The sequence below is a fragment of the Synchiropus splendidus genome, chromosome 11, assembly GCF_027744825.2.
Source record: "Synchiropus splendidus isolate RoL2022-P1 chromosome 11, RoL_Sspl_1.0, whole genome shotgun sequence".
Lineage (NCBI taxonomy): Eukaryota > Metazoa > Chordata > Actinopteri > Syngnathiformes > Callionymidae > Synchiropus > Synchiropus splendidus.
This window is the reverse complement of record NC_071344.1, coordinates 13,757,924-13,781,973: the sequence shown is the minus strand read 5'-3', so window position 1 is coordinate 13,781,973 and position 24,050 is coordinate 13,757,924. Positions and strand designations below refer to the sequence as shown.

Genomic DNA, 24,050 nt, shown 5'->3' with positions numbered 1-24,050 from the left:
GATCCGAGAAGATGCGACAGTACTTTTGCACAGTAGTTTCAGTTGTTAATAATTGAATGGCGTGTGTTGTGTTACCCATAGTGTGTGTAAAAAAATGAGACGCAACAGGCAGTTTTAAGTGTGTCTGCGCACACCTAGTTAGCTTCCACTGAAGCACAACCTTGTCTTCTCCTGCGATTATGCTCCAGGACGTCAGATCATTATCCATAGTAATTGTTTTCCCCGGCACGAACACTCAACAGCCTGCGTGGTTCTCTTTTGAAAGTAAGGAACAAGTGGAAGCAGGAACAGATCCGAGTCGGCATCGGAAGCTACGCTTGTTGCACCTTATAAACACAGGTTTCATGCTGCCATCGGATGAGTGAATGAATGAGTGAGCAATTATGACCACTTGACCTGTGTTGTTATTTAGAGGCTTTATGTGGATGGGAGAGCTCGGTTTATGACCATGTGATGCACTAGCTCCTCGAACGAATTTTCCCTTGGGATTATTGTTGCCGCTTCAGCTGCATCCTCGGCTGGAGATCTGGATACGGTCTTTGACTAATGGCTCACGCCGGCCCTCACCGCAGCCGATCACTTATCTATTGATTGAAGGCGGCGTTGTGCAGATGGATGCCTTTGGAGTGGAACAAGGGCTTGAACAACCTGAGAGCGTGATGGTTGTTAGCGTCGCTCAGATTCCAGGTTAAATCATGTCGCTGGGCTTCAGCCATAACAGAGCAGAGACGGCGCTGACATGTGAGTCGCTGTAAATACCAGACTAATAAAATACACTCTCCTCCCTCCTGTGTGTCGCTTCAAAGAGAATTGAATTTTTGGAGGCAGTTTAATGACTTTTACCCGGGAGGCTCGGTCACCCACATGCGTACTTACACAACCCCGAACATATGTTTGGATACGCAGCTCTGAGCAGGCTGGGTTGGAACCTCAGAGCTGGGAAAGCTCAGCCTCGTGGTGACTAAATGCACTTACCTTCAGACATCGCACTCACTTGCATTGGACCTGAATGTTTTCTTCCTCCTGTCAGATTCTGGCACGGATTCATCTCAGATCCCTGACTCGCCGCCGCGGGCGAGCCAAGTCAATCAGTTGTATAATCTGGAAATGTTAAAGGCTGACACAGCAGCATGAATGTTTCAGATGAGTCACAAGTCCTATGAAATTTTTTTTGACCGAGTATTCCGTTTTTGGCAGTAAAACAAGCTCAAAGCGAAGAATCATTCCACTGCTATATATACACTTCTTCCTGTTTCAACTTGACCACGACTCGCTTGGAGCTGCAGTGAGACACTGTGTCCACTGGGACTGCACTGAGAGGTCATGAAGCCGATTATATTATTAGTATTTTGTCCTTTAGATATGCTTGAATGTAGGTTTTAACATATCCTTTATATATTTTTTTTAGTTACCATCTCATTTAAAAATAAGTCAAATGTGTTTCTATCACTCAGTAAAGTCACTCACAGTTTACAAATACAATTATGAGGTCTCTCTTACCGTATCTCTTTAGCCCCTGTGTTTTTATATTTTCCACTGGGCAAGGGCCCAGCGTTTCCCCCAGTCCCCACGTTGGCCAGCTCTGAACATCCAAAGCGCGTCTGTTCTTGTCCTCTTCAGGGACTAATCCTCTTTTTTCTGTTTCCTCACAGAGGGAAGCTGTTTCCTCAATGTACAGATATTAAGAGCCAGCTGAGACTCAACAATGCCAACTCACAGAATTCATGCTACAGCTTAATTTCAAATCCGCAAAGAATCAAAGGCCGGATGGGCGACCAGGCGGCCTGACATTTTTCATGTCGTGTCCAAACAAGGAAATGTGTTTCAAGCGTCACAGGCTCCGTCAAATGGGTCGACTTGTTTGAGGCTCGGTCGTGTTGGAGGGTGATGACCGATACACAGAGGATTTCCCAGTGAATGCAGCAGGGGGACAGTTATTTTTGCATGGAAGATTCTGCCAACCGAAACTCCGCTCCTGGGAATAATGATGGGCGAAGCCTCCTCTGTTTTGAAATACGATGAATAAGCATGAGAGTCTCTGCAACACAGAGAAGCCGTCTGCTCACCACTATTTATCTCTGTTGCCCCAAAAAATCATGCAGCAACAAGTAGCTTTGACACCATGGGTGTTGGAAAACATGGATACACTCAAATATCTCGATACTTTAAGCCGCAATATTGTATCAGTGTTTTAGCTGAAATATGGCAATACTTGGTTCAGTGACACAGAGATACTTGGATGCACTGCTGCATTTGTGACTTGTTTAATACAAACATTTTCTTGTTTTACGCTGGATATATTTTGTTGAGTAAGTGAGCAATTCATTCCTCTGTTGGAGTGTGAAATTCAATTTAAAGTCTAACTGGACTGACTGATGACAAATCTTATTTCAATATATTGTTGAAAGGGGATCGCAATATATACATAGATATATATTGTAATGCATCGCATCACCACTCCCGTATCCGGATACGCATCGTATCGCATGATACACATGATGTGTGTTTCAAAGAGAGGTTTGGATTAATATGAGACTCAAATGTTAAGGTGTTTGAACTGACGCGGTAAATGTTGAATCAAACTGACGTGGATGTGGAAATAAGTCATTTTGGAATATGATTTTCTGTTTTGTCTTCCCAATGAGTCACAATTATTGCATGGGTGGGCAATTGTATTTCCTCAGGTGCCATTTTTATATACTCAATGTACATATATACTGTGTGAGTGGCTGCCAAGCCAAAGGGTGGAAGAAAAAAAAATCTTTTTCAATGGAATCAGTTTTTATGATTGTACATTTATTTTTTAGATTTATTTTTCAAAATTATGTGTAAGACATGTAAACTTTTTTTTGTGTATATATATATATATATATATATATATATATATATATATATATATATATATATATGTATATATGTATTTATTAAATGTATAGAAGAAGAAATTATGCCATTTGTTTTACTCAGTGAACAAATTAGAAGAGAGACTGGTAAAAATGTAAAAGCTAGAATTAGAATTAGTGATGAATAATGGAAAGAAGGTTGTTTGACCTCATAAGGGCCACATACATCCAGACAAAAGGCTGCATTTTGGCCCCTCTGCACTAGGGTGTGGTTGCCATTGTATCCAGGTAGAGATGACAGGTACAGAATATCTTTGTGATTATTCGGATGGTTGGTGTACAGCGTTTATGGGCCGACAAACACACGGACACACACCAATTGAAGAGTTTAAAAGCAATGTTACCATATGTCCAACCTTTTGGGTCACACGTGCCATGAACAAAGGGCCATGACGTCAGGACTTGTTGCTTTGACAGTGGGTTACCGAGGACTAGTCGCAGCCTTGTATGCATATTCATTCTTCTAGTCCAAGGTTCATTGTCTTTGTGTCGTTTCTTGGTCTTGGAAAAGGTATTTATGTATTTTGTTCCAGTTGTTGCTCTCATATCTCTTTTTTGAAAAGACTTTCTTTCCTATTCCTTCCTCACACAGTTCGGTTCACTGGAGGGACGCTTTCCATTTGCACTTTAACAGAGTGCGGGAGCAAACTCCCCCCGAGAGTGGCGGGTCCTCACTTACCCACGAGCAGGAGAATAGCTGGACACGGGGGCCTGTCTATAAAAGAATACAGCCATAACTGAATATCCTGCTGAACTCCATCATTTGCCATCTCCACTCTCATTTACCGCAGATTCGCCTTGATGATTTCCTGCCGAAAATCAATGATTCACTCACTTTCAGAATTGCGGCTCCTCCGAGGGCCCTGGCCAGCTTCTCCCACTGGCAATGATTTCAATCAAGAGGCGTGTGAATTCTCCGCCGTGGCACAATAGAATGGAACGCTCTGTAATAAATTGGACAAATAAGTCATTTCTTTTCTGAAGGTGAATTTAAATTGATTCATGTTGCAACGTCTAAACACAGATTTTTCTCTCTCAGAGAGGGGCGGCAGATTTATTCTGCAGGTGCAGCCGCGCTCCCTCTTCGTACTTGCTTCTCATCGGAGCCGTGAGGTTCTGAACGTGGCGAGCGGTGTTCTGTGATACCGAGCTTCTCTCACTCAGGTCCAGGCAGCTGATCATGCTGACCTTTAGCGCCGCTTGCGGCGCCAGGCCCTAAAACCCACCAGAAGAAAAGAACCGAAAAATAACTTACACAAAGTCTATGTACATTTTTGGCATGGAAAGCTGGAACATTGGCGGAGTAGCAGCAGATTAATGTATAATGCATTTGCAGCATGTATTATTTAAGTTGCCAGAAGTGAAAAAAAACTGTTTTATTGATCATTTTAAGGAACACTCATTAGCTTGCATTACGCTTTGTTAACTCGACACCCTGCTGCCTGGGAGTCATCACCATGTCTCACCAAGGTTTTCGGGGAGGGGGGCAGATTATACACACTTTATATAACGCTTCTCACAGACTCACAGACGGCCTCAAAATTGAACACATGGAATTAAGTAGTGAGCAGAAAAGTGAAGTGAAACTACTCTAAACATGTTGTGTGTTTTACATACTTTAGAATCGCCAGCCTTTCTTGGTTTGCTCCATTGTGCCAGTCTCGCAATTGGCTTCATGAGTCGCTCGCCTCAAACGGTTTTCCCAAAGTTGACTACATCACCAGGCTCACTCTGAAGGTCGAGGCCTTGTAGCACTGTCACGGAAGCAAATGGTTGGCTTCTTTGAGTCATTGAAATATGACAAAAATATACGTACAGTTATTTCACATGTGTTTCTGCGCTAGATAATTCAGGCATCCGGCTTCATTCAAAACAAAAACAGACACAACAAATCAACTGCTTGAGCTTAACAATGCCCAGCGATGTGTCCTCTGTGTGGAGATTTTGGCTTGTGCAGCAAATAACCCGGCAGGTAATTTTGCCATTTGATGCCTCACTACTGACACATGAGCGGTTCTGGAACTGGATCACGAGTTTAATTTCCTGATTTAAGTGTCAGTGAAACAGTATGCAGCTCCTGAATTTGCACATCTTTTACACTTTATGAATCTCCAGTGTCCCCTCGGACAGATGAGAGACGTCACCGATGCAGTGCAGAACAGCTGAGACAGACGCTGCGTATTATAGTGAGTGAGGAGGCAGGAGTGCTTATGTTCTCTGCATCAAAAACAACAGTATTGCCATGGTCAGTGGGGATCCCACCAACTAGGAAAGTGCTTTGGAATAAAGTGCTGTCAAAAAAAATGTGTCTAATGCTAAATCTTGAGAAGGTATGTCTTTAGTCTCCACTGAGTAATCGCTTTAATGATGCGCTCTGTCTGTCCAGGGTCACCACAAGAGGAGTTCTTCTTACTGGTTTCTGCTGGAAGCATCTTTGCGTGACTGTAACAGTGGCATTGTTTTATGTTTCAGCTTGGAAACCACGTGAATCTAGAGTCACTTGTCACATGAGAGTCCGTGCATTCTGGACATTGAGTTGGTGTGAGAGACCGAATTTGGGACCACAGACCTCAAGTTTAGCATGGTTTAACCCCATCACGTCTGAAGTTATGAAAAAGAATAAGTCATTTTTTGTGTTTTTGCTTTCAAGGCGATTAAAATTAACACACAGCTCATGAAAGAAAGAATTTCCGGAGTGATGCCAACGACGAGAACAATCATCAGTAACAGTCAGAAGGTGGTTCAACAGATTTGCAGCAGATGGAAAAGGTTTTATTTCATTATTTGTGTGTCCTGTGAAGAACGGCAACGATAAATGTTGCTGTTATTGCAGTCTTCTGTTGGCTCTTACGTCAGCTGCTATCTCAAGTCCCAGTGGAAACAAGTCCAGTCAAAGGTTCTGAGACGCCTATAGAACAAATCCCTTCAGTAATGTGGAGAGTACGATTGGTATCTTGGGTAAAAATGTTACAGATACTGGATTTTGAGGGGCTCCATCATTCTATATTCAGTGCAGCTCAAAGAACATTTTCTTCAGCTAGTGTACACCAACGAACCAGTCATTTATTTAAATATTTTATTGAGGATTTTGGTGAAATTATGATTCATGCGACATGCGACATGACATGCCGCAGAAATTCTGGCAAAGCTGTGGAATCCTGTAGTTTTAATCCCATATAATACCATTTAAAGTTTTATCCTTCAGGATTAATCTCCAACCTGCAGCACCATGTATGTGCCTGTGAGCTGGATGTGTTGGGATGACGGGAGCCGCAGCACGTGACCTGCGAGGTTGCACGTCGGCACGGATTAGCCGTTAAAGGGACCTTCGCTTTTTCATCAAATTCTTGTTCAGAGAAACTGTCTCGCGCTGTAATGTGACCAATTAGGTCGTGCGGTTTTAGCAGAGGATCCCAGCCTGTTAGTATTCAGATGTGCAAAATGGTTGCAGCTCTGTGTGTGTGTGTGTTTTTTTTCCTTCTTTGTAATGCAAGACCAGGCTCTTCCAGCCAGGTGGAAGCTGAGCAGTAATAAATGTGCTCCAATATATCATCCGGAGCACATTACAGGGGAGCTGGGGGTGATTATTCATGCCAGCAGGGGCACGAACAGACCTTTCACCGGTTCAAACTTTGAAAAGGGCGTCTCCCTCATCTTTTCCTTTCGTGGCGGCTTGAATCTCCCCGAGAGTCCGAGGTCTAATCTGCTGCTGCTTGATCCATTTAGATTGAATTGTTTGTTTTCATGCGCTAATTTTAAGTGTTTTACAGTGCGCGCAAGCACCTGACCACACCCCCCACCCACCCGCCACACACACGCCGACCCCAGTAAACCTCACCGTAGTACTTGAATTTCAAGAGGCTGTAATCACGACGGTTCCAGCACATCGGGTGTCTGTGGCCGTGTGAACACAACAAGGGTTGATTGGCCCTGTTAGCTCCTCAATGTCAATGGATGTGAAATTATCTTTCTTTCGGTTTTACTTCAACCGAACAAAAAAAAGAAGTATAGCTGCAATTATCGAGGAAAGACGACGACTGTCTGACTGAATGTCTAGATTCATCCATACATGTGTAACTGCCTTCCACTTAATAAATCCAGGCTTGTCCTATCCAGGTTTATTTAATCCAGGCTTATCCTATCCAGGTTTATTTAATCCAGGCTTGTTTAATCCTGCTTTAGTTAATCCAGGTTTATTTAATCCAGGCCTGTTTAACCCTGCTTTAGTTAGTCCAGGTTTATTGAATCCAGGCTTGTTTAACCCTGCTTTAGTTAGTCCAGGTTTATTGAATCCAGGCTTGTTTAACCCTGCTTAATTAGTCCAGGTTTATGTAATCCAGGCTTGTTTAACCCTGCTTTGGTTAATCCAGGTTTATTTAATCCAGGCTTGTTTAACCCTGCTTTAGTTAGTCCAGGTTTATTTAATCCAGGCCTGTTTAACCCTGCTTTAGTTAGTCCAGGTTTATTTAATCCAGGCCTGTTTAACCCTGCTTTAGTTAGTCCAGGTTTATTGAATCCAGGCTTGTTTAACCCTGCTTAATTAGTCCAGGTTTATGTAATCCAGGCTTGTTTAACCCTGCTTTAGTTAATCCAGGTTTATTTAATCCAGGCTTGTTTAACCCTGCTTTAGTTAGTCCAGGTTTATTTAATCCAGGCTTGTTTAACCCTGCTTTAGTTAGTCCAGGTTTATTTAATCCAGGCTTGTTTAACCCTGCTTTAGTTAGTCCAGGTTTATTGAATCCAGGCTTGTTTAACCCTGCTTTAGTTAGTCCAGGTTTATTTAATCCAGGCTTGTTTAACCCTGCTTTAGTTAGTCCAGGTTTATTTAATCCAGGCTCGTTTAACCCTGCTTTAGTTCGTCCAGGTTTATTTAATCCAGACTTTTTAATACTAGTTGATTTAATTCTGGTTTTGTTGAAATGTGTGAATGATCAGGAGGAGTGAACTGGAATAGTTTGGCTTCTGGAAGCACAGGGACACCAGCTCCCTCAAGATAGTTTAACTTCAAGAAAGGTTCATGGGATGAAAATGAGGTTTGAATGAAAATTCCTGAGTGTTTGAGTCATGGGCCAATTGCTGGTTGATGATTAAGTGGCAACAATGCGCCTTCCTTCTCTCATCCGTGGTTCGATGACCTTCACTCCAAAAGAATAAGGTCATAAATACAAGCATCCCCTCTGTGTCTTGAGGTCCCAAATATATGAGAGGAAAAACCATGACAATGTTGTAATGTTTTATAACATCATTCATTGCTATTTCTTAATATCATTTTGGTGTTTCGACCTTTCTTTCCATTGTTTGTATACCGTTAAAATTCTTTTGAGGAGTAACGCATGGTTAGCATTAGCATCAGTTCAGTGGATCAGCTTATTTTAGTTGCTGCAAATGGCGAGCGAATGAGGACCTGTGCGGCGTGGTGAAGGGCGTGACGTTTCACTCCCACCAAGAGACGGATGAGATCCGCCAGCTGGTCGTGATGTGCATTGGTTAGCGTCCACCGGGCCTGGTCAAAGCCCATCACTGGAGCCATGCGTTAGCTTAGCCACTCCGTCCCGCCGCAGCAGGTGCCCCGGGCTCGGCCCCTCACAGGTGACAGGAGAAACAGGCCATTTGTCTCGTGGATGGCGGGAGGGACAGACAGTGGCTCTGCCAGTGGACATCAGCGCACTGATCCTTCACAACAAGACACACACTAACCGGCGCTCGAGCAGCAGCACCTCCGAGACACGGGAATCTGCTCCAGCCAGGTGGTTGCCAAGGCAACAAACATGACCATATGTGCTCATTGCTATGATATGCATGTAGATGGTTTTGTGTAGCCGCTGTAGTGACAGATGCCTCATAAAGCCCTTCTCTTTCGCTGTGTCCGGTCATAATTCATATTTCAGTGGACCTGCACACATGTGCCGATGGATACACCCCGCTTTCTAAATGGTAAATCACACATCTACACGCTGCAGATTGCAAATAAAGACCAGTCGAATTTGTGTGGCGCAGTGTAGCCGGCTATATTTTACATTTTGGATCTGATACAGAAGCTAAAGGACTTGAGAGTTCGCCCCATCAACATGAATCATCATTGTTGCTTGTTTTCTTTCATTTGCCTAATACAGATGGACGTCTGCATTGTGCTGCTCAAGGACAGCTGAAGATTTGTGTTTGTCTGGATGCAAAGGTTGCGCTGAAAGGAAGGCACTGTTGCGCAACATCAAAATGCAATTTCCCTGCGTATCTGGTGAGACCACTTGAGCTGGCTCCGTGCTGCATCTGGGATGAGGACCCTGGTCTGAAAGCAATGTTTGTCATTTAATTAGAATAAAAACCCTTGAGAGCAACTATCTCATATTCATTAGTTTGACAAAGGCTATGGAGAATGAATTGATGAACCGGTGTGTGCTGTTTGTCTTTCACAAAGGCAGATGGGAAAGGAGAAGATTTGAGCCAGTCTTGATCGGCAGTGTGTAAATACCAACGGCACCCCGCCGCGCTGCTGCAAAGACAGGAAGGTTCAACTCTGCTGTCACTGGAAACTCTTACAAAGAAATGGGCTTTCCTGTTGTTATGTATGAGGGAGGAAAATAAGCCTCATCCGATGATGTCACACTATTAAAACGTGACATTTAGAAACATTTAGTTTAGTCTGTTTCATATATATAAATATGGCACCAATATAATATTATTGTCGTCTAATATTTGAATTTATTTGTTCATTTTCTCAATAAAATTTGGGGATTGGAATTTTGGAAAGTTTTTTCGCTGTCACACAATGGTGTTGGTAATACTACTACTATGACTACTACCACCAATAATAATAGTAATAATAATAATGATAATATTGTCCTTTCAATTTCAAGTAATTTAGTTTTCTTTTTTATTGTTAAATGCATAGAATGTGGCAGTGCATGACAGTATTGTGATGTATGTTGCATTATGACCCAAGTATTATGCTCATAAAATGATGCAGCGCAAAGAGGGTTTGCTGAAAGGTGGTGATCTTATATGTCTTTTGGATCCGCACCCAAAATCGTCGCCCCCTAAAATTTTACTAAGGTAATGAAGAAAGGACGAGCGACCCATATCGTTCCCCTGTGACTCGACAGAAGCTTGGCCCTGAATGGATTCCTCCCGTAGCCTTGATCACTTTTTCACTGTGCTGAGTCGCACTGCTGCCTGCACAATAACAAGTTTGGAGGTCCCATATTGCATTCCTGTCAGCTGCAAGTTTCCCGTCAGGAAAAGTCTCCAGCGTGCGGACTAATAACGCGGTGGCCCTAAATATCCCGCACCGACTTTTTCCACCCATTTCACTTTTCGCTCTGACAGCTGAGGGAGCTTCAAGTGGATGACAGTGTCATTAGTAAATATGTGTGTGGAATATGAGATGGACTCTCACCGGAGCGCACCTCTATTTTTACCTTGGACTGGGAAGTGTGTTGCGTGGCCTGGATTGGAGTAATAAAGGCGTATTTCAGGTGTCTAATGTGGGCCAACAGGTTTCCAGGATTAGATTCTCCTGACAGAGGTTAATGTTGATTGAAATTCTGCTCGGCCTTATTCTGGTTTCGTTGGCCGTATGGCTCTGTGTTTTCAACCTGCCGCTGTCACCAGGTTTGGAGCCAATTCTTATGTGTTCCTCGTGGTTTCCTGGCTCCCCAAAAGCTTGTCAAGAGCAAGTCCTGCCGTGGCATCAGCCGACATTGACAACTCTTGAGGATGTGCTTCACATGATAGCAAATGTGTCTCCGGAGACCAAAACGCAAATACCAAAAAGATTGAAAGCAAACTCCATCTTTGCCTCCTTTTAGCTTCACCTGTGTTTAGCTTCTGCTCTTTAGACAAGCTAACTCCTTTTTAAGAGTCACTGAGTTGCTTCCTTTTATTACCGTTCCACAGCGACTGCACACTGACCTGCTATTGTTTCCTCTTCTCGCTCTGGAACCCCGGACCAGGTTCCGTGGCCACTGTGTACGGCAATTATTCCTAATGCACACGGCGTGCTGAGGAGTCATGTACGAATTAAAGGAATGATTTCCATTGCCTTGTTGAGGCCAAGTGGCATGACTCATGCTCAGAGAGGATAATATTCATCTAAGTGACGAGGCTAAGCTGTTGAACCAGCTGTTCTCGCTGGAATTGTGACGGGGAAAGAAACACTTGTACGACAGCAGTTGCTGGAGTCTCTGCTGTCACACTCCAGGCTTGTCTACTTTCACCGAAGTTGAGTCAGTTCACAATGAATCCCAGCTCAAACCTGACCGTAGCTTTTGAGAATAATGTGTTAAACTTTGCCAGGAAGCTAGTCTGGTTACCGCAGAGCAAGGGTGGTAACCAGTCAGGAGTTGAACCAGCAGTCTGGCAGGCCTTGATTGGTTGGAGCTCCAGCCTGCCACCACCACCGCCCTTATGTGTGAGACCAGAGTGAAGAAAGCAACGGTTCATAGGTCCTTTCCCACCTTCCATAATCCTTCCACCTGTAGTATCTCAACACCGTCTGTGGTGTTCACCAGGGTCAAACACTTGTAATCCTCACCATAAGCTATGTAGCTATTAGCATAGCTCGCATACCATTGGTGAGTCATGAATAAAAATCAAAGACATGAGGGGGGAATGAAAGACACGTGGACGAAATAACCGTGAGGCGGCATATCATATGGTGATGCATGGGCAATGTTTACCCAGCTCACGTGAAGGAGGGGCGGAGCCAAAAGCTCTCCCCAGGCTACGGGTGCGTTTGAAAAGTTATTGTTCAGTCAGACGCTTGCAATGGAAGCGGGTTAACAAACACAGCCGGATGGTTGGGACCATCGACGTGTCTCACCTCCTGTCAGACGGCCGCCGTGAGCTCCGCTGCGTTTTCCATCACCGAGTATTTCATGTATGAGGGCGAATGATCACATTTCCCCCTTGCTAATTGCAAATCTTTCAACAGTGTAATGAGAAGAATAAGCAACAGAAGTTGCTGCAACTGTTTCCAAATAATTAAACTGCGCTTCAACTTTTAATGAACTTTCTGAACGTGATGGAGTGATCTGAAGTGTCCATGTTGTCACTGTCTGTTCCTGTGAGGCTGAAGTTGTCTGAGGCACCGGGTCTTGGCCTTGTCTTGACCTTCGCTGGCTCTCACTGCACTGGATCCATAAATACACCTCTGCAAATGTAAACCACGTTCCTTGGAACTGCACTGCAGAGCGTTGTTTCTGCGTCTCACACGCTCACACGTGTGAAAGACCATGTATCCAGTAATGAAGGGATTATGCTTCTAATCCAAATGGTCTTTTATTTTCCGTCCACCTATCCGAGCATCCGTCCACAGATGGAATGAAGAATTCCTGATTTGACTCAGTAGGTTCCCTCCACCCTGACACCCACTCCTGGAATCAACTTCCTTGTGGATAACCTTGCTTCAGGCTCAGCGCAAGAGACGACAAATCCATGAGCGTGTGCGTGTCTCGGGTGGCAAAGACTGCGACGGCTTCAGCACCTCCTGACACATGCGGTCCCTCTGAAGACTCCACAGTGTTATCAAGTCAAAATGTGTTCAGATCTCTTTGACTTCTCTGGGAGGAAAAAAAAACCCAGACTTGTTGCCCAAATAGGTGGCTATCTATCTTACATATCTTCACCATTTGATCACTCATGTCGCTTTAGACAACTGACTCCGCCTTTATCACATGTGTTTTTCTCTTCTGTGGTGCGAAAGTTCCATCTCTCAAGCTTCATCCTCTCTGACCCCAGTATTGAGATTCTTCTGAGCTTCTTGGTTAAAAGTGACTTTGATTTAATTCAAATGACGTCATGTATTGAATGTAGAGAATATAGTAAAAAAAAAAAAATTATTAATGTTAAATAAATACACCTTTTAAAAATTCATTACTATTTTGTTTATTGAGTCTTTGAGGGCATTTTATGATTATTGTCCCCTTTTTTAACTTTTTTTTCCTTTCCCTATCAAAATAGATGCAAACATTTATTTAGTGATCTTTTTTTATCTGAATTTTGTATCTGAAATGTAGTTCAACTTATTGAGGATCTGGGGAGGACTAAAGCGCCACCCACCACAATCCTTAGTCTATCAATGGCAAAGCATCAAAATTAAAAAATTTAAAAATCCAAATATCAATCTGGCCTCCCAACGGTAAAGAATCTTTGGGTCAGACGGAGATCCGGATCACTCCCAAAACTGAATCATTTGTTCCTTGTCCTATTTCACACATCGCCTGGAAATGTCATTCAAATCCATCCGTTACTCTTCAAAGTTATTTTGAACACAGCGGACAAATAGAGAAAGTGCTTTGAAAAAGCTAACCTCTTTAGCAGGGGTTCATTAAAATCATAGTAATAACTTTATAGTATAGAATTGTTTCGCCGTCGTCTTATGACTGTCCTGCTGTATCACGTGGCCCCTCTGGTGACTGAATTCCCGGTTGTTTCCACATTCTCTCTTGCGTGTGGCCATCGAGGGGATGAGCACTATCAAACTCCCTCTGTGGACCGATGTCGATCTGTTCTTTTGTAGAACTGACAATGTTTCAGAGAGTTAAATCTGCAGATGTGTAATGACACAGCTGTAACACATCTCATCCGCTGGATCTGCCTCTCGCAGCAAATATTTTGGACACAAACCCGAGCAGATGAAGGCGCCGCATAATTGATCTCTGGCAACCCAAGAATAGGAAGTTGGGGTTTTTCCAGTTGTGAATATGTTTTAAGATAATGAGGTTTTGATTTTTTTTTTTTTTAAATAGGAAAATTCCAAGTGGTTTTTGGTTGGCGTTGAAATTGTCATTAAGTCGAACAATTCATATGCAAAAGAGGCCGGCGCGTGTGACAGGAGCATTGGGTTACTTGGCGAGTGGCAGGCAGTCATTTAGCTGCTTGATTGTTTGAGTGGCTGATTCAGCTGCAGAGCTGATCTGTGGAAACATCCGGGATTGACTCGGGCCCAAGTATCAGCTGTGGCTCTTGAGAGTTGAATAAGAATTTAGCTTTTCAATGAAGAGATTGGATTCACAGCCTGCTGCTAATGGAGCTGCTAAGAATAGCAGCAGGGATTGTGTCCTGGTGAACAACCAACATATCTGTGTAGGAGGCTTGGGAGACAAAGCATCTTGGCCCAGAATTCTGATGCCACCTGAAGACAGCGAGTCAGGAATAAGGCAAACACACGCTCAGCTGTTTGATAAGTCAACTGGCTTCTCTCAAAGCAGAGGTGAAGCTATCTTTCCAAGATGGCCGACCATCTCTTAACATTTTTTCTGTAAATTCAGAATCATATTTGGGCCAAGTTGGAAGCAAAGTATTGTTGTTGCAAGTTTGGTATATGCATGTAGCTCTCCATTGGAGTTGAAGTATGAAATAGAAATACATTTTGTTCACTTGGTTTTCATTTGTTCTTTTGTTTTGGTGTAAAACATTTTTCTGTTCTTTTTTCTTTTTCGCACCCCTGACTGCCTCCCGCTGGGCGTTTACTTCATGTTCAACCTGGAATGAACTGTGAGGTGGACTTTTGCGTCCTATACTGACAACAAAAGACATGTTGTGGCATAGGTGTTTCTCCCGTGTTTCTAACCCCTTTACAAGGCTGTACTCCTTACTGAAAAGGCAGGAAGTCACCGTGACTGAGGGGCTCCGAATAGCAATTGCATTTAGTTGGAACGAAAGAGCACCATCTCGTGGCTAACCCCAACCTCCATCTTTCTTTTACATGCGACGCTGCCCAAGGCATCAGGACATTTGACAGTTGGCGGGACATGCTTCAGATGAAGGCCTAATGCGTCAACATGCTACGATGAAGGCTGCCTTTGGCGTCAGTATAGGACGCAAAAGTCCTCTTTCAATGATAACAGTATTAATTTAAAAAAAAGGGAGCCACCAAGTGCTCAAAATCTACAGCCCTGCTCCGTAACCGTGCCAGTAATGAGCGTATATGCTCTGAAAATCCAGTCCAAATGCGAAGGTTTTCTCACGGTTGATTTTATTTGCTGAGGTGTGATGTTCGTAAAACACCCTGCTCCATCTGCTGCAGGCTTCCTGGTCTTCTTGCCAGCAGGATTACGAAGACAACTATGTTAAATGCCGTGTTGTGTTCATCAGCTCCGGAAAGGGGGAAAGTCGATGTAAAATGGAAGTGAAATTATTATTTACTTTCTTTATTTTGGCGTGGAGCACATCGTGTGAAAAGCTGGTTGAGCACTCGGCGCTGTGGCGTGTGCGTGTTTACGCAGCGAGCAGTTATCTCGCTGAACACATTTGGCATTTGGTTTACATGCTACACACGCTGATAACACTTGTGCTGCACTTGATCACTCTCTGCGCCGTTATTGAATGTCATTTTTATGTAATTGCCGTAAACTGAATTTGCTTTTCATCAACGCGGCTCCAAGTGTCTTCTTGAGAGAGAGAGAGAGAGCGTCGACTGAGGCGGCAGAGCTCCGCCACACGCCGACTCCTCCCGCTTGGAATGTTGTCCCGATGACTAGATGATGAAAACGGAGTCACAAACAAAAGTCATCCTTCAAAAAAAGAGGCGTCATTAGAGGTGTTGGGGCGCAGGGTCACAGGTCAAATCCTTTGTTGACGCGCCGCTTGATGTCACTTAGACGCAGGTTTTAATCTTCCGCGCCGTTTGCTCCAGTGGAGATAATTGATGTTACCAGCATTTGACGGCAATTCTCAAAGTAGATGATGTGACCCGAGCCTCGGCGCCGCATGCATCATGGAAATATGCTCATCATGGAACACTGCAGGCGGCGTGTTATTAGCGCCCCTGAATTAATGTTGGCTCACAGATGCGCGGGCCTGCATCAAATGTACATGCTTAGCAGCCAATTCTCGATTCAGCTTTGCAGTAACATGACATGTGCGGCGGCCATTTGCATATACATCCTCCCAATTCCCTCCGCTCCTTCTGTCCTTCACTTCCCTATTTTTATTTAAATATTAATTCCATGATCTTTCCAACCTCTTCCCACCAAGGATAGGAAATGTGAAGTGATTTACTTGCTCTGGGGCGCGGCTTCTCCCGCATGTTTATTTAATGCCCCTCAGCTCAGCGCGTGAACTTTCAGGTGATTATTTCCAGCCAAGGATGTTGTTTCGCCGTTTCCAGATCGTGTCGACAGCTGATCAGACCGAGCCGTTCATGTGCCGTGTTTTTACATGTTGTTTACTTAGCGAGCATGTGCTCCGCTTCTGGCTCGGCGGGCGGAGAGCCGACGCCTGTGGATGAAGGAGTGCTTGCAGAAGGAAGGTTGGCTCATAGGGAAATGAATTGTGCATCTCTAACATGTGGAGGAGTCAATATTTGTCATCTGAGGACAAGCGCATCCGTCAGCTGGAGCCCGAGTTATTAATATGAGAAGAAGAAGCTGCGCAAATCCTCCTTTCGACGCACAACTTTATGAAGTATTCAGGTGTTGCTATCACGTACTTGATGTGAAGCGTGTTTTAACAAAAGCTAATGCTTTGCTTTGTTTTTAGGACTTGTTTGAATAGGTTCTGAGTAAACAGCTTTGCTGTTAGCTGCGTTCGCACTTTGAAAGAACAAGTTCCTAGTCTTGATTCTGTTTTTAGCATTGTAGCGAAAGTTAAACTGAAACTTAAGTCTAATATTATTGTTTCACATCTGTTTATGAGTTATGATTTTCTTTGGCCTTAAATTCAGCGTCTCCATCCCAAAAATGAGTCGAAACATTAATAGAAGTGAGTAGTAAGAGTTGCTGAGTAGACAGAATGTGCTCTCACTTCCGATGAAAAGCCCCTTGGCAGCATGCACTTTGACTTGCATGCTATAATCTTGGAAGGAAAGGTGTATGGTGACTAGTGATGGCTTGGTACCACGTTTTCACGTCCAATACCAATACTGCAGCCTTGAGGATCGGTGGATTATGATCCGATACGTTGTCACTACTGGCCATGGCTTTATTGAAACATAAAGATTTAGTGGCTTTCCGTCAATAAAAGCGCAAGTTGCACCACTGCATGTCACTACAGAGCAACTCTGCTACAAGAGGTGTAAGCGGAACACAATGGACTGGAACATCGCTGAGATCAGTCTGTTGTTTCTATTAAAGATGTGATGGAATGAAAAATGTCCTGTTGTTCAGCCAAGTTTCACAAGCCGATGAAACTCCCCTGGCTTTACTGCGACCGCCAAACAAACTTCTGCTTTGTTGTGATCACTCTCCAGGAAGAGTAGTAGATTATGGCGACGGTTGTTTTTATTGACTGATGATGTTAAAGAACACGTGTTACAGCTGATGTTCATCACATCAAGGCGAATTATGAGCGGCGACCGCTTCTCCTCTGAGAATTGACGCATTAAAGAAAGTGTAATCGAGTTAGAGCGACGTGCCGGTGGCGCGAGGGGGAAACTTCACCAGTGTCTCTTCCTCTGGTGCCGGCTCCCACTTGGACTGCCTCTTGCTAATAAATCATTGAGCTTCAACATTACCGTCAAGATCCCTGTTAAGATGATTTTTTAATTTTTTATCCCTGCAGTCGCCAAGCTGCAAGGACATCGCAGGGATCCAGTGACAAGCATCTGTGCGTTTCTGGAGCACGGCTGCTTCATTATCTGTTCCTCTTCTGGACCCGATCAGGCCCTCACTTGGGACTGGCCTCGGTCAGCTGGACAGATGAGACGTGTTGTCTATATGCAGCAGAAAAATCTGCACCGGACATCATGGATGAGCAGGCTGGCACAGCTGCTGCTCACAAATTGGGCCTTTTTTTCCCCACTTTTTCTGGTCAGCTAAATCATCTCAGGAGACAAACGCATCTGCTAAATTCGTTCATATAAAACCATTAAACTTAGCTGTCGTGTTTCACTCGGACAATCAGAAAAAAGAAACACCTACTGGCACATGGGCTGCAACTGACTACGGCTGATGTTTTCATTGACAAAAATGTCAAAATATATGTTAAAAATATGAATAAAACACGTAAAAGTTCGTTCGTGATGTGCTGCTTTTCCAGTGACGTCACAATTCAAAGTTTTCAAAGTCATTTTGCGAAACAACTCACCAGGAATGTATCGAATAGTCAGCTCAGTAGTCTGGCAACCCAATCCACCATTCACAGACGCGCCACGCTAGAAATCTGGCAACAAACTCCAGCACTTCAGCAACAACTCCAGCACTTCACCGTCTTTGCTGGTGAATTTGCTGCAGCTCTGTGGCCTAATTCTGTGTTTGAAAATGTATTTTCTATTATATTGCGTTGTCAGAGTGGCTGCATGTTCCTTGATTTCCGCTTCTCTGAATTATTTGCCACATCCCTCCTATTTTAAGTGAAAGTGTTTGATAGACTAGAAGGAAATAAATAGTTATATATTGCAGATAAACATAGAGATACTACGGAAAAAAAAACATGAACAGCATGTTTAAATATAAGAGAAAGTGAAATATAACAGTATCTTATATTGAGTTACATTCACCGGTGAATTCAAGTCTTTCCTGGTGACGTCAGTGGAAACACAGCTCGGTGTGAGCAAAGGTTATATTTACATTTTTGTGTAGATGTTACACCCCAAACATCAACAGATGTCTAAAACCACACGAGACATCATCAATCGTCGGAGGAGATGCCTGGCAGTTCCGCCCCCGGAGAGTCCGATTTATCTGCTACGCTCACCATTTTGCAAACTTACCGTCAATTCATCTGGATACATGCTTCTGGATACATTTTAGAAAATGCTGTTTGATGACTGAAGAAAAAGAATGTTTTGGGAGGAAATCAGAGTGGCATAGTGAGAGAGGATTCACACCTGAGGCCTTCTAGCGGAGCGGAGTTACCTGCTAGCTACTATGCTATTGCCCAGGTGTGAGCTTGATGAATTCTTCAGTTATATTGGAGTTTTTTGAAAGCATCCTGCTAAACTGTGCAATTTAGAACAAAATCGTTGTTAATTTATTCAAGCGAGGTTTAAAGCACAGAGTCAATCGGAACAACCATCTTTTCTGGACTCTAATGAAGGTCTTTTAGTTAATAAGTTGTTGGTCTGTGAGGGGAAAATGGGCCGCGGGATTGATCAGCGCGAGTTCAATTCTCACTGCATTGTGCCAAAAAAGGGCTTAGCCGAAAGGCATTGATCTTTATGTTCTGATCAATTTTCCCTCAGCCCTCGCAAGCCGCTCTCAACACACACCCAAAATCCACAACATCAGGGCGGCGAGTGGCTAAAAGAGCTTCCCTCCGGCTTCAAGACGGGGAGAGGAACTTGGTCTGTCCCTGCCAACAGATGAAGAGGGTTCAAATGTGACTCGGTCAATGTGCTTCCAAGGTCTTCCTGACTTGTCTTCCTGACTCTGAAAATGCCGCCATAAGCAGATTCTTTCATCTATGGATTTTTCTCCGTGGTTATTGCAATTTGAATGAATAAGTACAGCTCATTCTTTTGGCTCTGGAGACGTGACAGGGATGTTGGACGGCCTTTCAAGCATCGGATCTCCTCCTGTAATGTTGACTCCCTCTGTAAATCACCTCCTGCTGACTAATAGTATTTAGTGCCCTGAGTTTATGTGCAGAGCAACACAGTAATGAACCAAGAATTGCTTGAGCCACTCACTGGAATAATGTCCACTCTGCTCTTGCTGCTGTATGTCTATTTGATTTGTGCATTGACCTGCAAGGAGTGGCTCGGTTTCGTGTCTGTGTGTGCGTGCGTGTGTAGTCTGTTGACTTTCAACTACATTGTGGCTGTAATCTAAGCCAATTTATTTCACATCAGCCCTTTGTTATAAGTCAGATATAAAGCAGCGCGTGACTGGAATAATCGGCCATAAAATGCCAATTTTCCCCGCTGAAGAAATTGCATGTTTAACCTCATTAACCCGAAGTGGCGGCGCTAAATGGGAGCCCTCAACACACCAGGCCGAAGCCAAATGGGAAGCATCATCAGAAGTTGAGAGTTCATGATCAGAGTCACTTCAGCCGGCGGCGACTCGATGAGACCGAGGGCTTCATCAAGTCCTTCTCACGTCTCGGCCGCTGTCTCCGGTGGCGCCGGCGTCGCTCTCACTTTCAACGTCGCCCTTCCTCTGAAATCATTAACCTGCCGGATGATTCTCGCCCACTGTTTTAGCGAGCTGTCGCCGTGAGTCTGCGGGGAGTACAGCGGGTCGGCCCTGCCCGCTAATGGCCGCGGTCACCAAGCTGGAGTCCAGCCCATTAGAAGGATCCGCCATCATTAGGGCCACCTCACATTCAATCTGCATGACCTGCTGCTCTCACGCTCTTTATCAGGGAAGTTGGAGTGAGCCGTTCTGCCCACGGTTCATGTGGAACCGCCGCCTCGCCCTCCACGCCAGTGGATAATAAAGACCGTAAACAATATTAGCGCTGAAGAGGCGGCTGTCATATTAATTGCTCTTAAATGTGTTTCTGAAGGAGAATGTGCTGGCTGAAAGTGTCGGAAAGTGATGTATGTCGTTCATTGGACACAGAACATTTAGTTTTCATTAAGAGTTAAATATGTACATGCAACATTAATGGGGTTCAGTAGCGGCGGTGTGCGTCTCTTAGCCTGATAAATTAGCACCAAACAGGAGAAAGCAGTGCTTAATGCATCGCTGTGTTGGGGGAGGGAGGGGCGGGGCTGACTGGGTCCAGATGGTTGGTGGTGCTGTATGTAATATCAGGGGTGGGGCTTGATGGAACTGTTTCGATTGAATGAATCAAAAGTTGACGTGCCAGAACAGAACAATCTTTAAAAAAAATCCATTTGTTTTGGAAACAGATTTAGCTTTTCGTTTTGAGTAATGTTTCCGTCGTAATTGTAGCATTTGGACGCATATGTTACAAACACAAACTGGAGGAACAGAGATCAAGAGGAGGTGAAGAAGAGAGTGCAGGCTGGGTGGAACAGGCGGAGATGACTGCAGGAATCTGTGATGCAAGAATAGCATCCAGTAGTGGCACCGGCCGTGATGGAAAGCTTTGATACTAAAGGTCTGACACAGGAGGGTCAAGATGAGTGGCATCGCAGGGACGGGACTCATGAGATCAGATGGTTTGGACAAGTGGAGAAGAGCACAGGAATGCGGGAAATGGAGGGACAAGGTTGGAGAAGGACGGCAGGAGTGACTAGACTAAATAGGGACTAGACTTTCTGTGGCGTTATCTTAAAAAAAGGACAAAAACTGGCTTTAAAAATGAATTTAATTGTCTCATCATTTAAAGTATTTTTTCATCTTGGAATCAAAAATGCTATTAGAAGTTTGGAACTCGGTTCAGCGAGACTTCAGCATAGCATTTCCACTTGTTTTGTCTCACCAACCCCATGATAGATGATGAAACTGACAGCGAAGAGCAGATGTGTGGTCACAGCATTAAGCATTCCTCCCTGTACTGGTGGATGTTCCAAACTAGCATGGCGTCAAACAGCACACCAGAGAGGCCGATACAGATCCCGACATGAGCTTTAAATGTGTATGCAGAAGAGTGTAGAGGAGGGCAGATAAAGGTCATCAAATGCACTGTCCTCTTGTTATTAGTGAGGACTCCTCCTCGCCACACAGCAGCCGTGAACGAGGCCTATGGTCAGTGGGCCGTCAGCCAAAAGATTGGAGCTTGTGAACTATCAGCGCACCACTTCAAATGGCTCTGATTTTGGGATTTACTCATCTCTCTGGAGTGCTGGTGGGACCGGCCCTTCTTGCTTCCCTGTTCCTTTTTCCTTTGCTGGCAAATATGTTTTGAGCGAGCGAGGCGGCAACGTCTCTGCTGAAGGCGCTGCGGTGTCGTTCGCTATTTGTGTGGAGCATTTTTCAGCCGACAGAAGAGGCCGTTGTTCTCCTGAAGGACAGGCTGTGTGTCTGCGCAGGCCAGATGGATTCACCTTCTGCCGTGTGCGTCCTGCGTTTGAGATGCAACTTTGTCATTTTAGTTTCACTGGCAGTCCGTCCGTCACTCATCTCTCACCCCGTCGGTCCTCATGTGGGTCGACCAGAGGAGCCGTGTCTCTCGCTGCCAGTGCATTACAGCTGACGCTGATGTAGCGCTCGGAGAGTTCACTGACCCTCTCACCTGGTGGAGAGTGCATCCCTGCCAACTGGCTCCGTCTCCTCACATATGCATATGAATGAGTTGCGATTCAGCAAGGAGCCGCTAACTTTATACATTAGTTATTTGGAGTGGTCTTGCTGGTGCGAGACAGCTCTGGCATGCATGACAACTTGAAAGCCTCTTTCCTCCGCTGAAAGCATCTTTTTGTCCCCCTCTCCCCTCCCATGAAAGGTTCGGAGCACGCCGCCACCGCATCACTCCCCGCTGCCTTCTCCGACTTGCTGCCTCACTTCCTGGTGGAACCGGAGGATGAGTTCATTGTGAAAAACAAGCCGGTGATGCTGACCTGCCGCTCCACTCCGGCCACGCAGATCTACTTCAAGTGCAACGGCGAGTGGGTTCACCAAGACGACCATCTGATTGAGAGGACGGTGGATCCGGCCACAGGTAGGAGGCAACAAAGATGGAGTCGATCCATGGGGAAAATTCATGTCTTTACACCAAGTGATCTCGCTGGGCGATGTTGTTCCACCAGCACACACCCATCACTCCTCCATTCAAAAGGTTAAATATATACTTTTTCCATCGCCATCTTCTCTGATGCCCGACCTCTGGATTAGAATCTTAATCTGGATATTACAGACAAAACTGCACTATTTTACCCTCAACACTTTGCTTCTTCTCAATCAATACAGTCTCATGATTTATGCTCCTGCAGCAGCACGAATCAATGACCTTTTGTTCAAATCCTGACTTGTACATTGCCCAGTGTTTTGGCCGTATTTATGAAGGCTTCCTCGCTGTTCTTAATAATTCACGATCCTGCATGCAGCTAAATAAGATCCTCACCAAGGGCCTTGGCACTGGGCTGTCGGATTCAAGCTAAAGTTTTCAACAGAGTTGTTGTTGCAGGCCAAACAGAATTCATATTTATTGAACGGGCAATGTTGAAACAACAAATATGAAACACAACTGAAGGCAACATTCGTCTGTCATTCATCGCCGGTTTGCTATTTGTCTGTGCAGATACATTTGCCATACCAACTCAGTGTTTTCTGTGAGACGCCGTTGGTTTCTCCTCCTGTTTGGGTGGGGTTCTGGTCGGACAAATACCAGTGGTGGAAGGCAGTTTGAAGCTCTGAATGTACTTTTTTTTTTTTTTCTAGATGAATCATCCTGCTCTGGTTCAGGGTATTAACAATGAGACTTGTAGCCAGGAGGTTAAGAACTTAAGTGACGTAGTTCTGTGCTAATGAAATAAATAAAGTGGTACGTCCCAAGCAACGATTTGTGCGTCAGACTTTGGCCCCCAGGCCGTCCGTTTGGCACTTTCTGGAGCCGTACTTTTGCACCTTTATTGGTGTTTTCTCTGCGAGTTTGACTGGGTTCATACATTTTTGATTTGACGTGGAGCTTGTCAGATGCTACAAATGTCTGGGGATGATGCAGGATGACAGGCTGGAGAACAGCGTGAGTCGCCTCGACTTCCTGCGACAGCTCAGGTCTTTCAACGTCTGCTGCCAGGTGCTGCTCGTGTTTTATCAGTCTGTTGTGGCTTGCAACATCTTCAGTGTCGCAGTGAGCTGCAGGCATCTCGGTGAAGGATGGGGAAAAGACTGTATAAACTCTGAGGAAGTGCGGCATCAATTGGGAGAATGGGACTCGCAACTCTGGAGGAGCGAAGCTAAAGTGCAGACAGATGGCACAGTTTTGCCTCAAAATCCACCACAGACAAGGCGAGAACCTTCAGTAATAGTCCATCCGTCCCTGCATCCATGCCTTCCTCAATCCATCCCTCCATCCATTCCTCAATCCGTCCCTCCCACCATCCCTCAATCCATCCAACACTCCCTCCAACCCTCCCTCCTTCCCTCTCTCCCTCATCCATCCATCCATCCCTCCATCATGCCTCCATCCATCCATCCATCCCTTCCTCATCATCCCTCCATCCCTCAATCACTCCATCATCCATCCCTCTGTCCAGCCATCCAACCCTCCCTCCTTCCCTCTCTCCCATCTATCCATCCATCCCTCCATCATGCCTCCATCCATCCATCCCTCACCTCCATCCATCCCTCCCTCCCTCCATCCATCCATCATTCTCTCCCTCCCCCATCCATCCTGCCCTCCCTATATCCCTCT

General features: G+C 44.8%; 1 protein-coding gene across 4 annotated transcripts in view; it reads left to right on the top strand.

The window, feature by feature from the left end:
- Window positions 1–24,050, top strand: part of unc5a (unc-5 netrin receptor A) — a 166,402-nt gene that overhangs the window by 52,765 nt on the left and 89,587 nt on the right. For all 4 annotated transcript variants that reach the window (XM_053878460.1, XM_053878459.1, XM_053878458.1 and 1 more), the window contains exon 2: window positions 22,140–22,355. In XM_053878460.1, coding sequence (XP_053734435.1) covers window positions 22,140–22,355 — 216 coding nt within the window. The remainder of the gene's footprint in view (window positions 1–22,139; window positions 22,356–24,050) is intronic.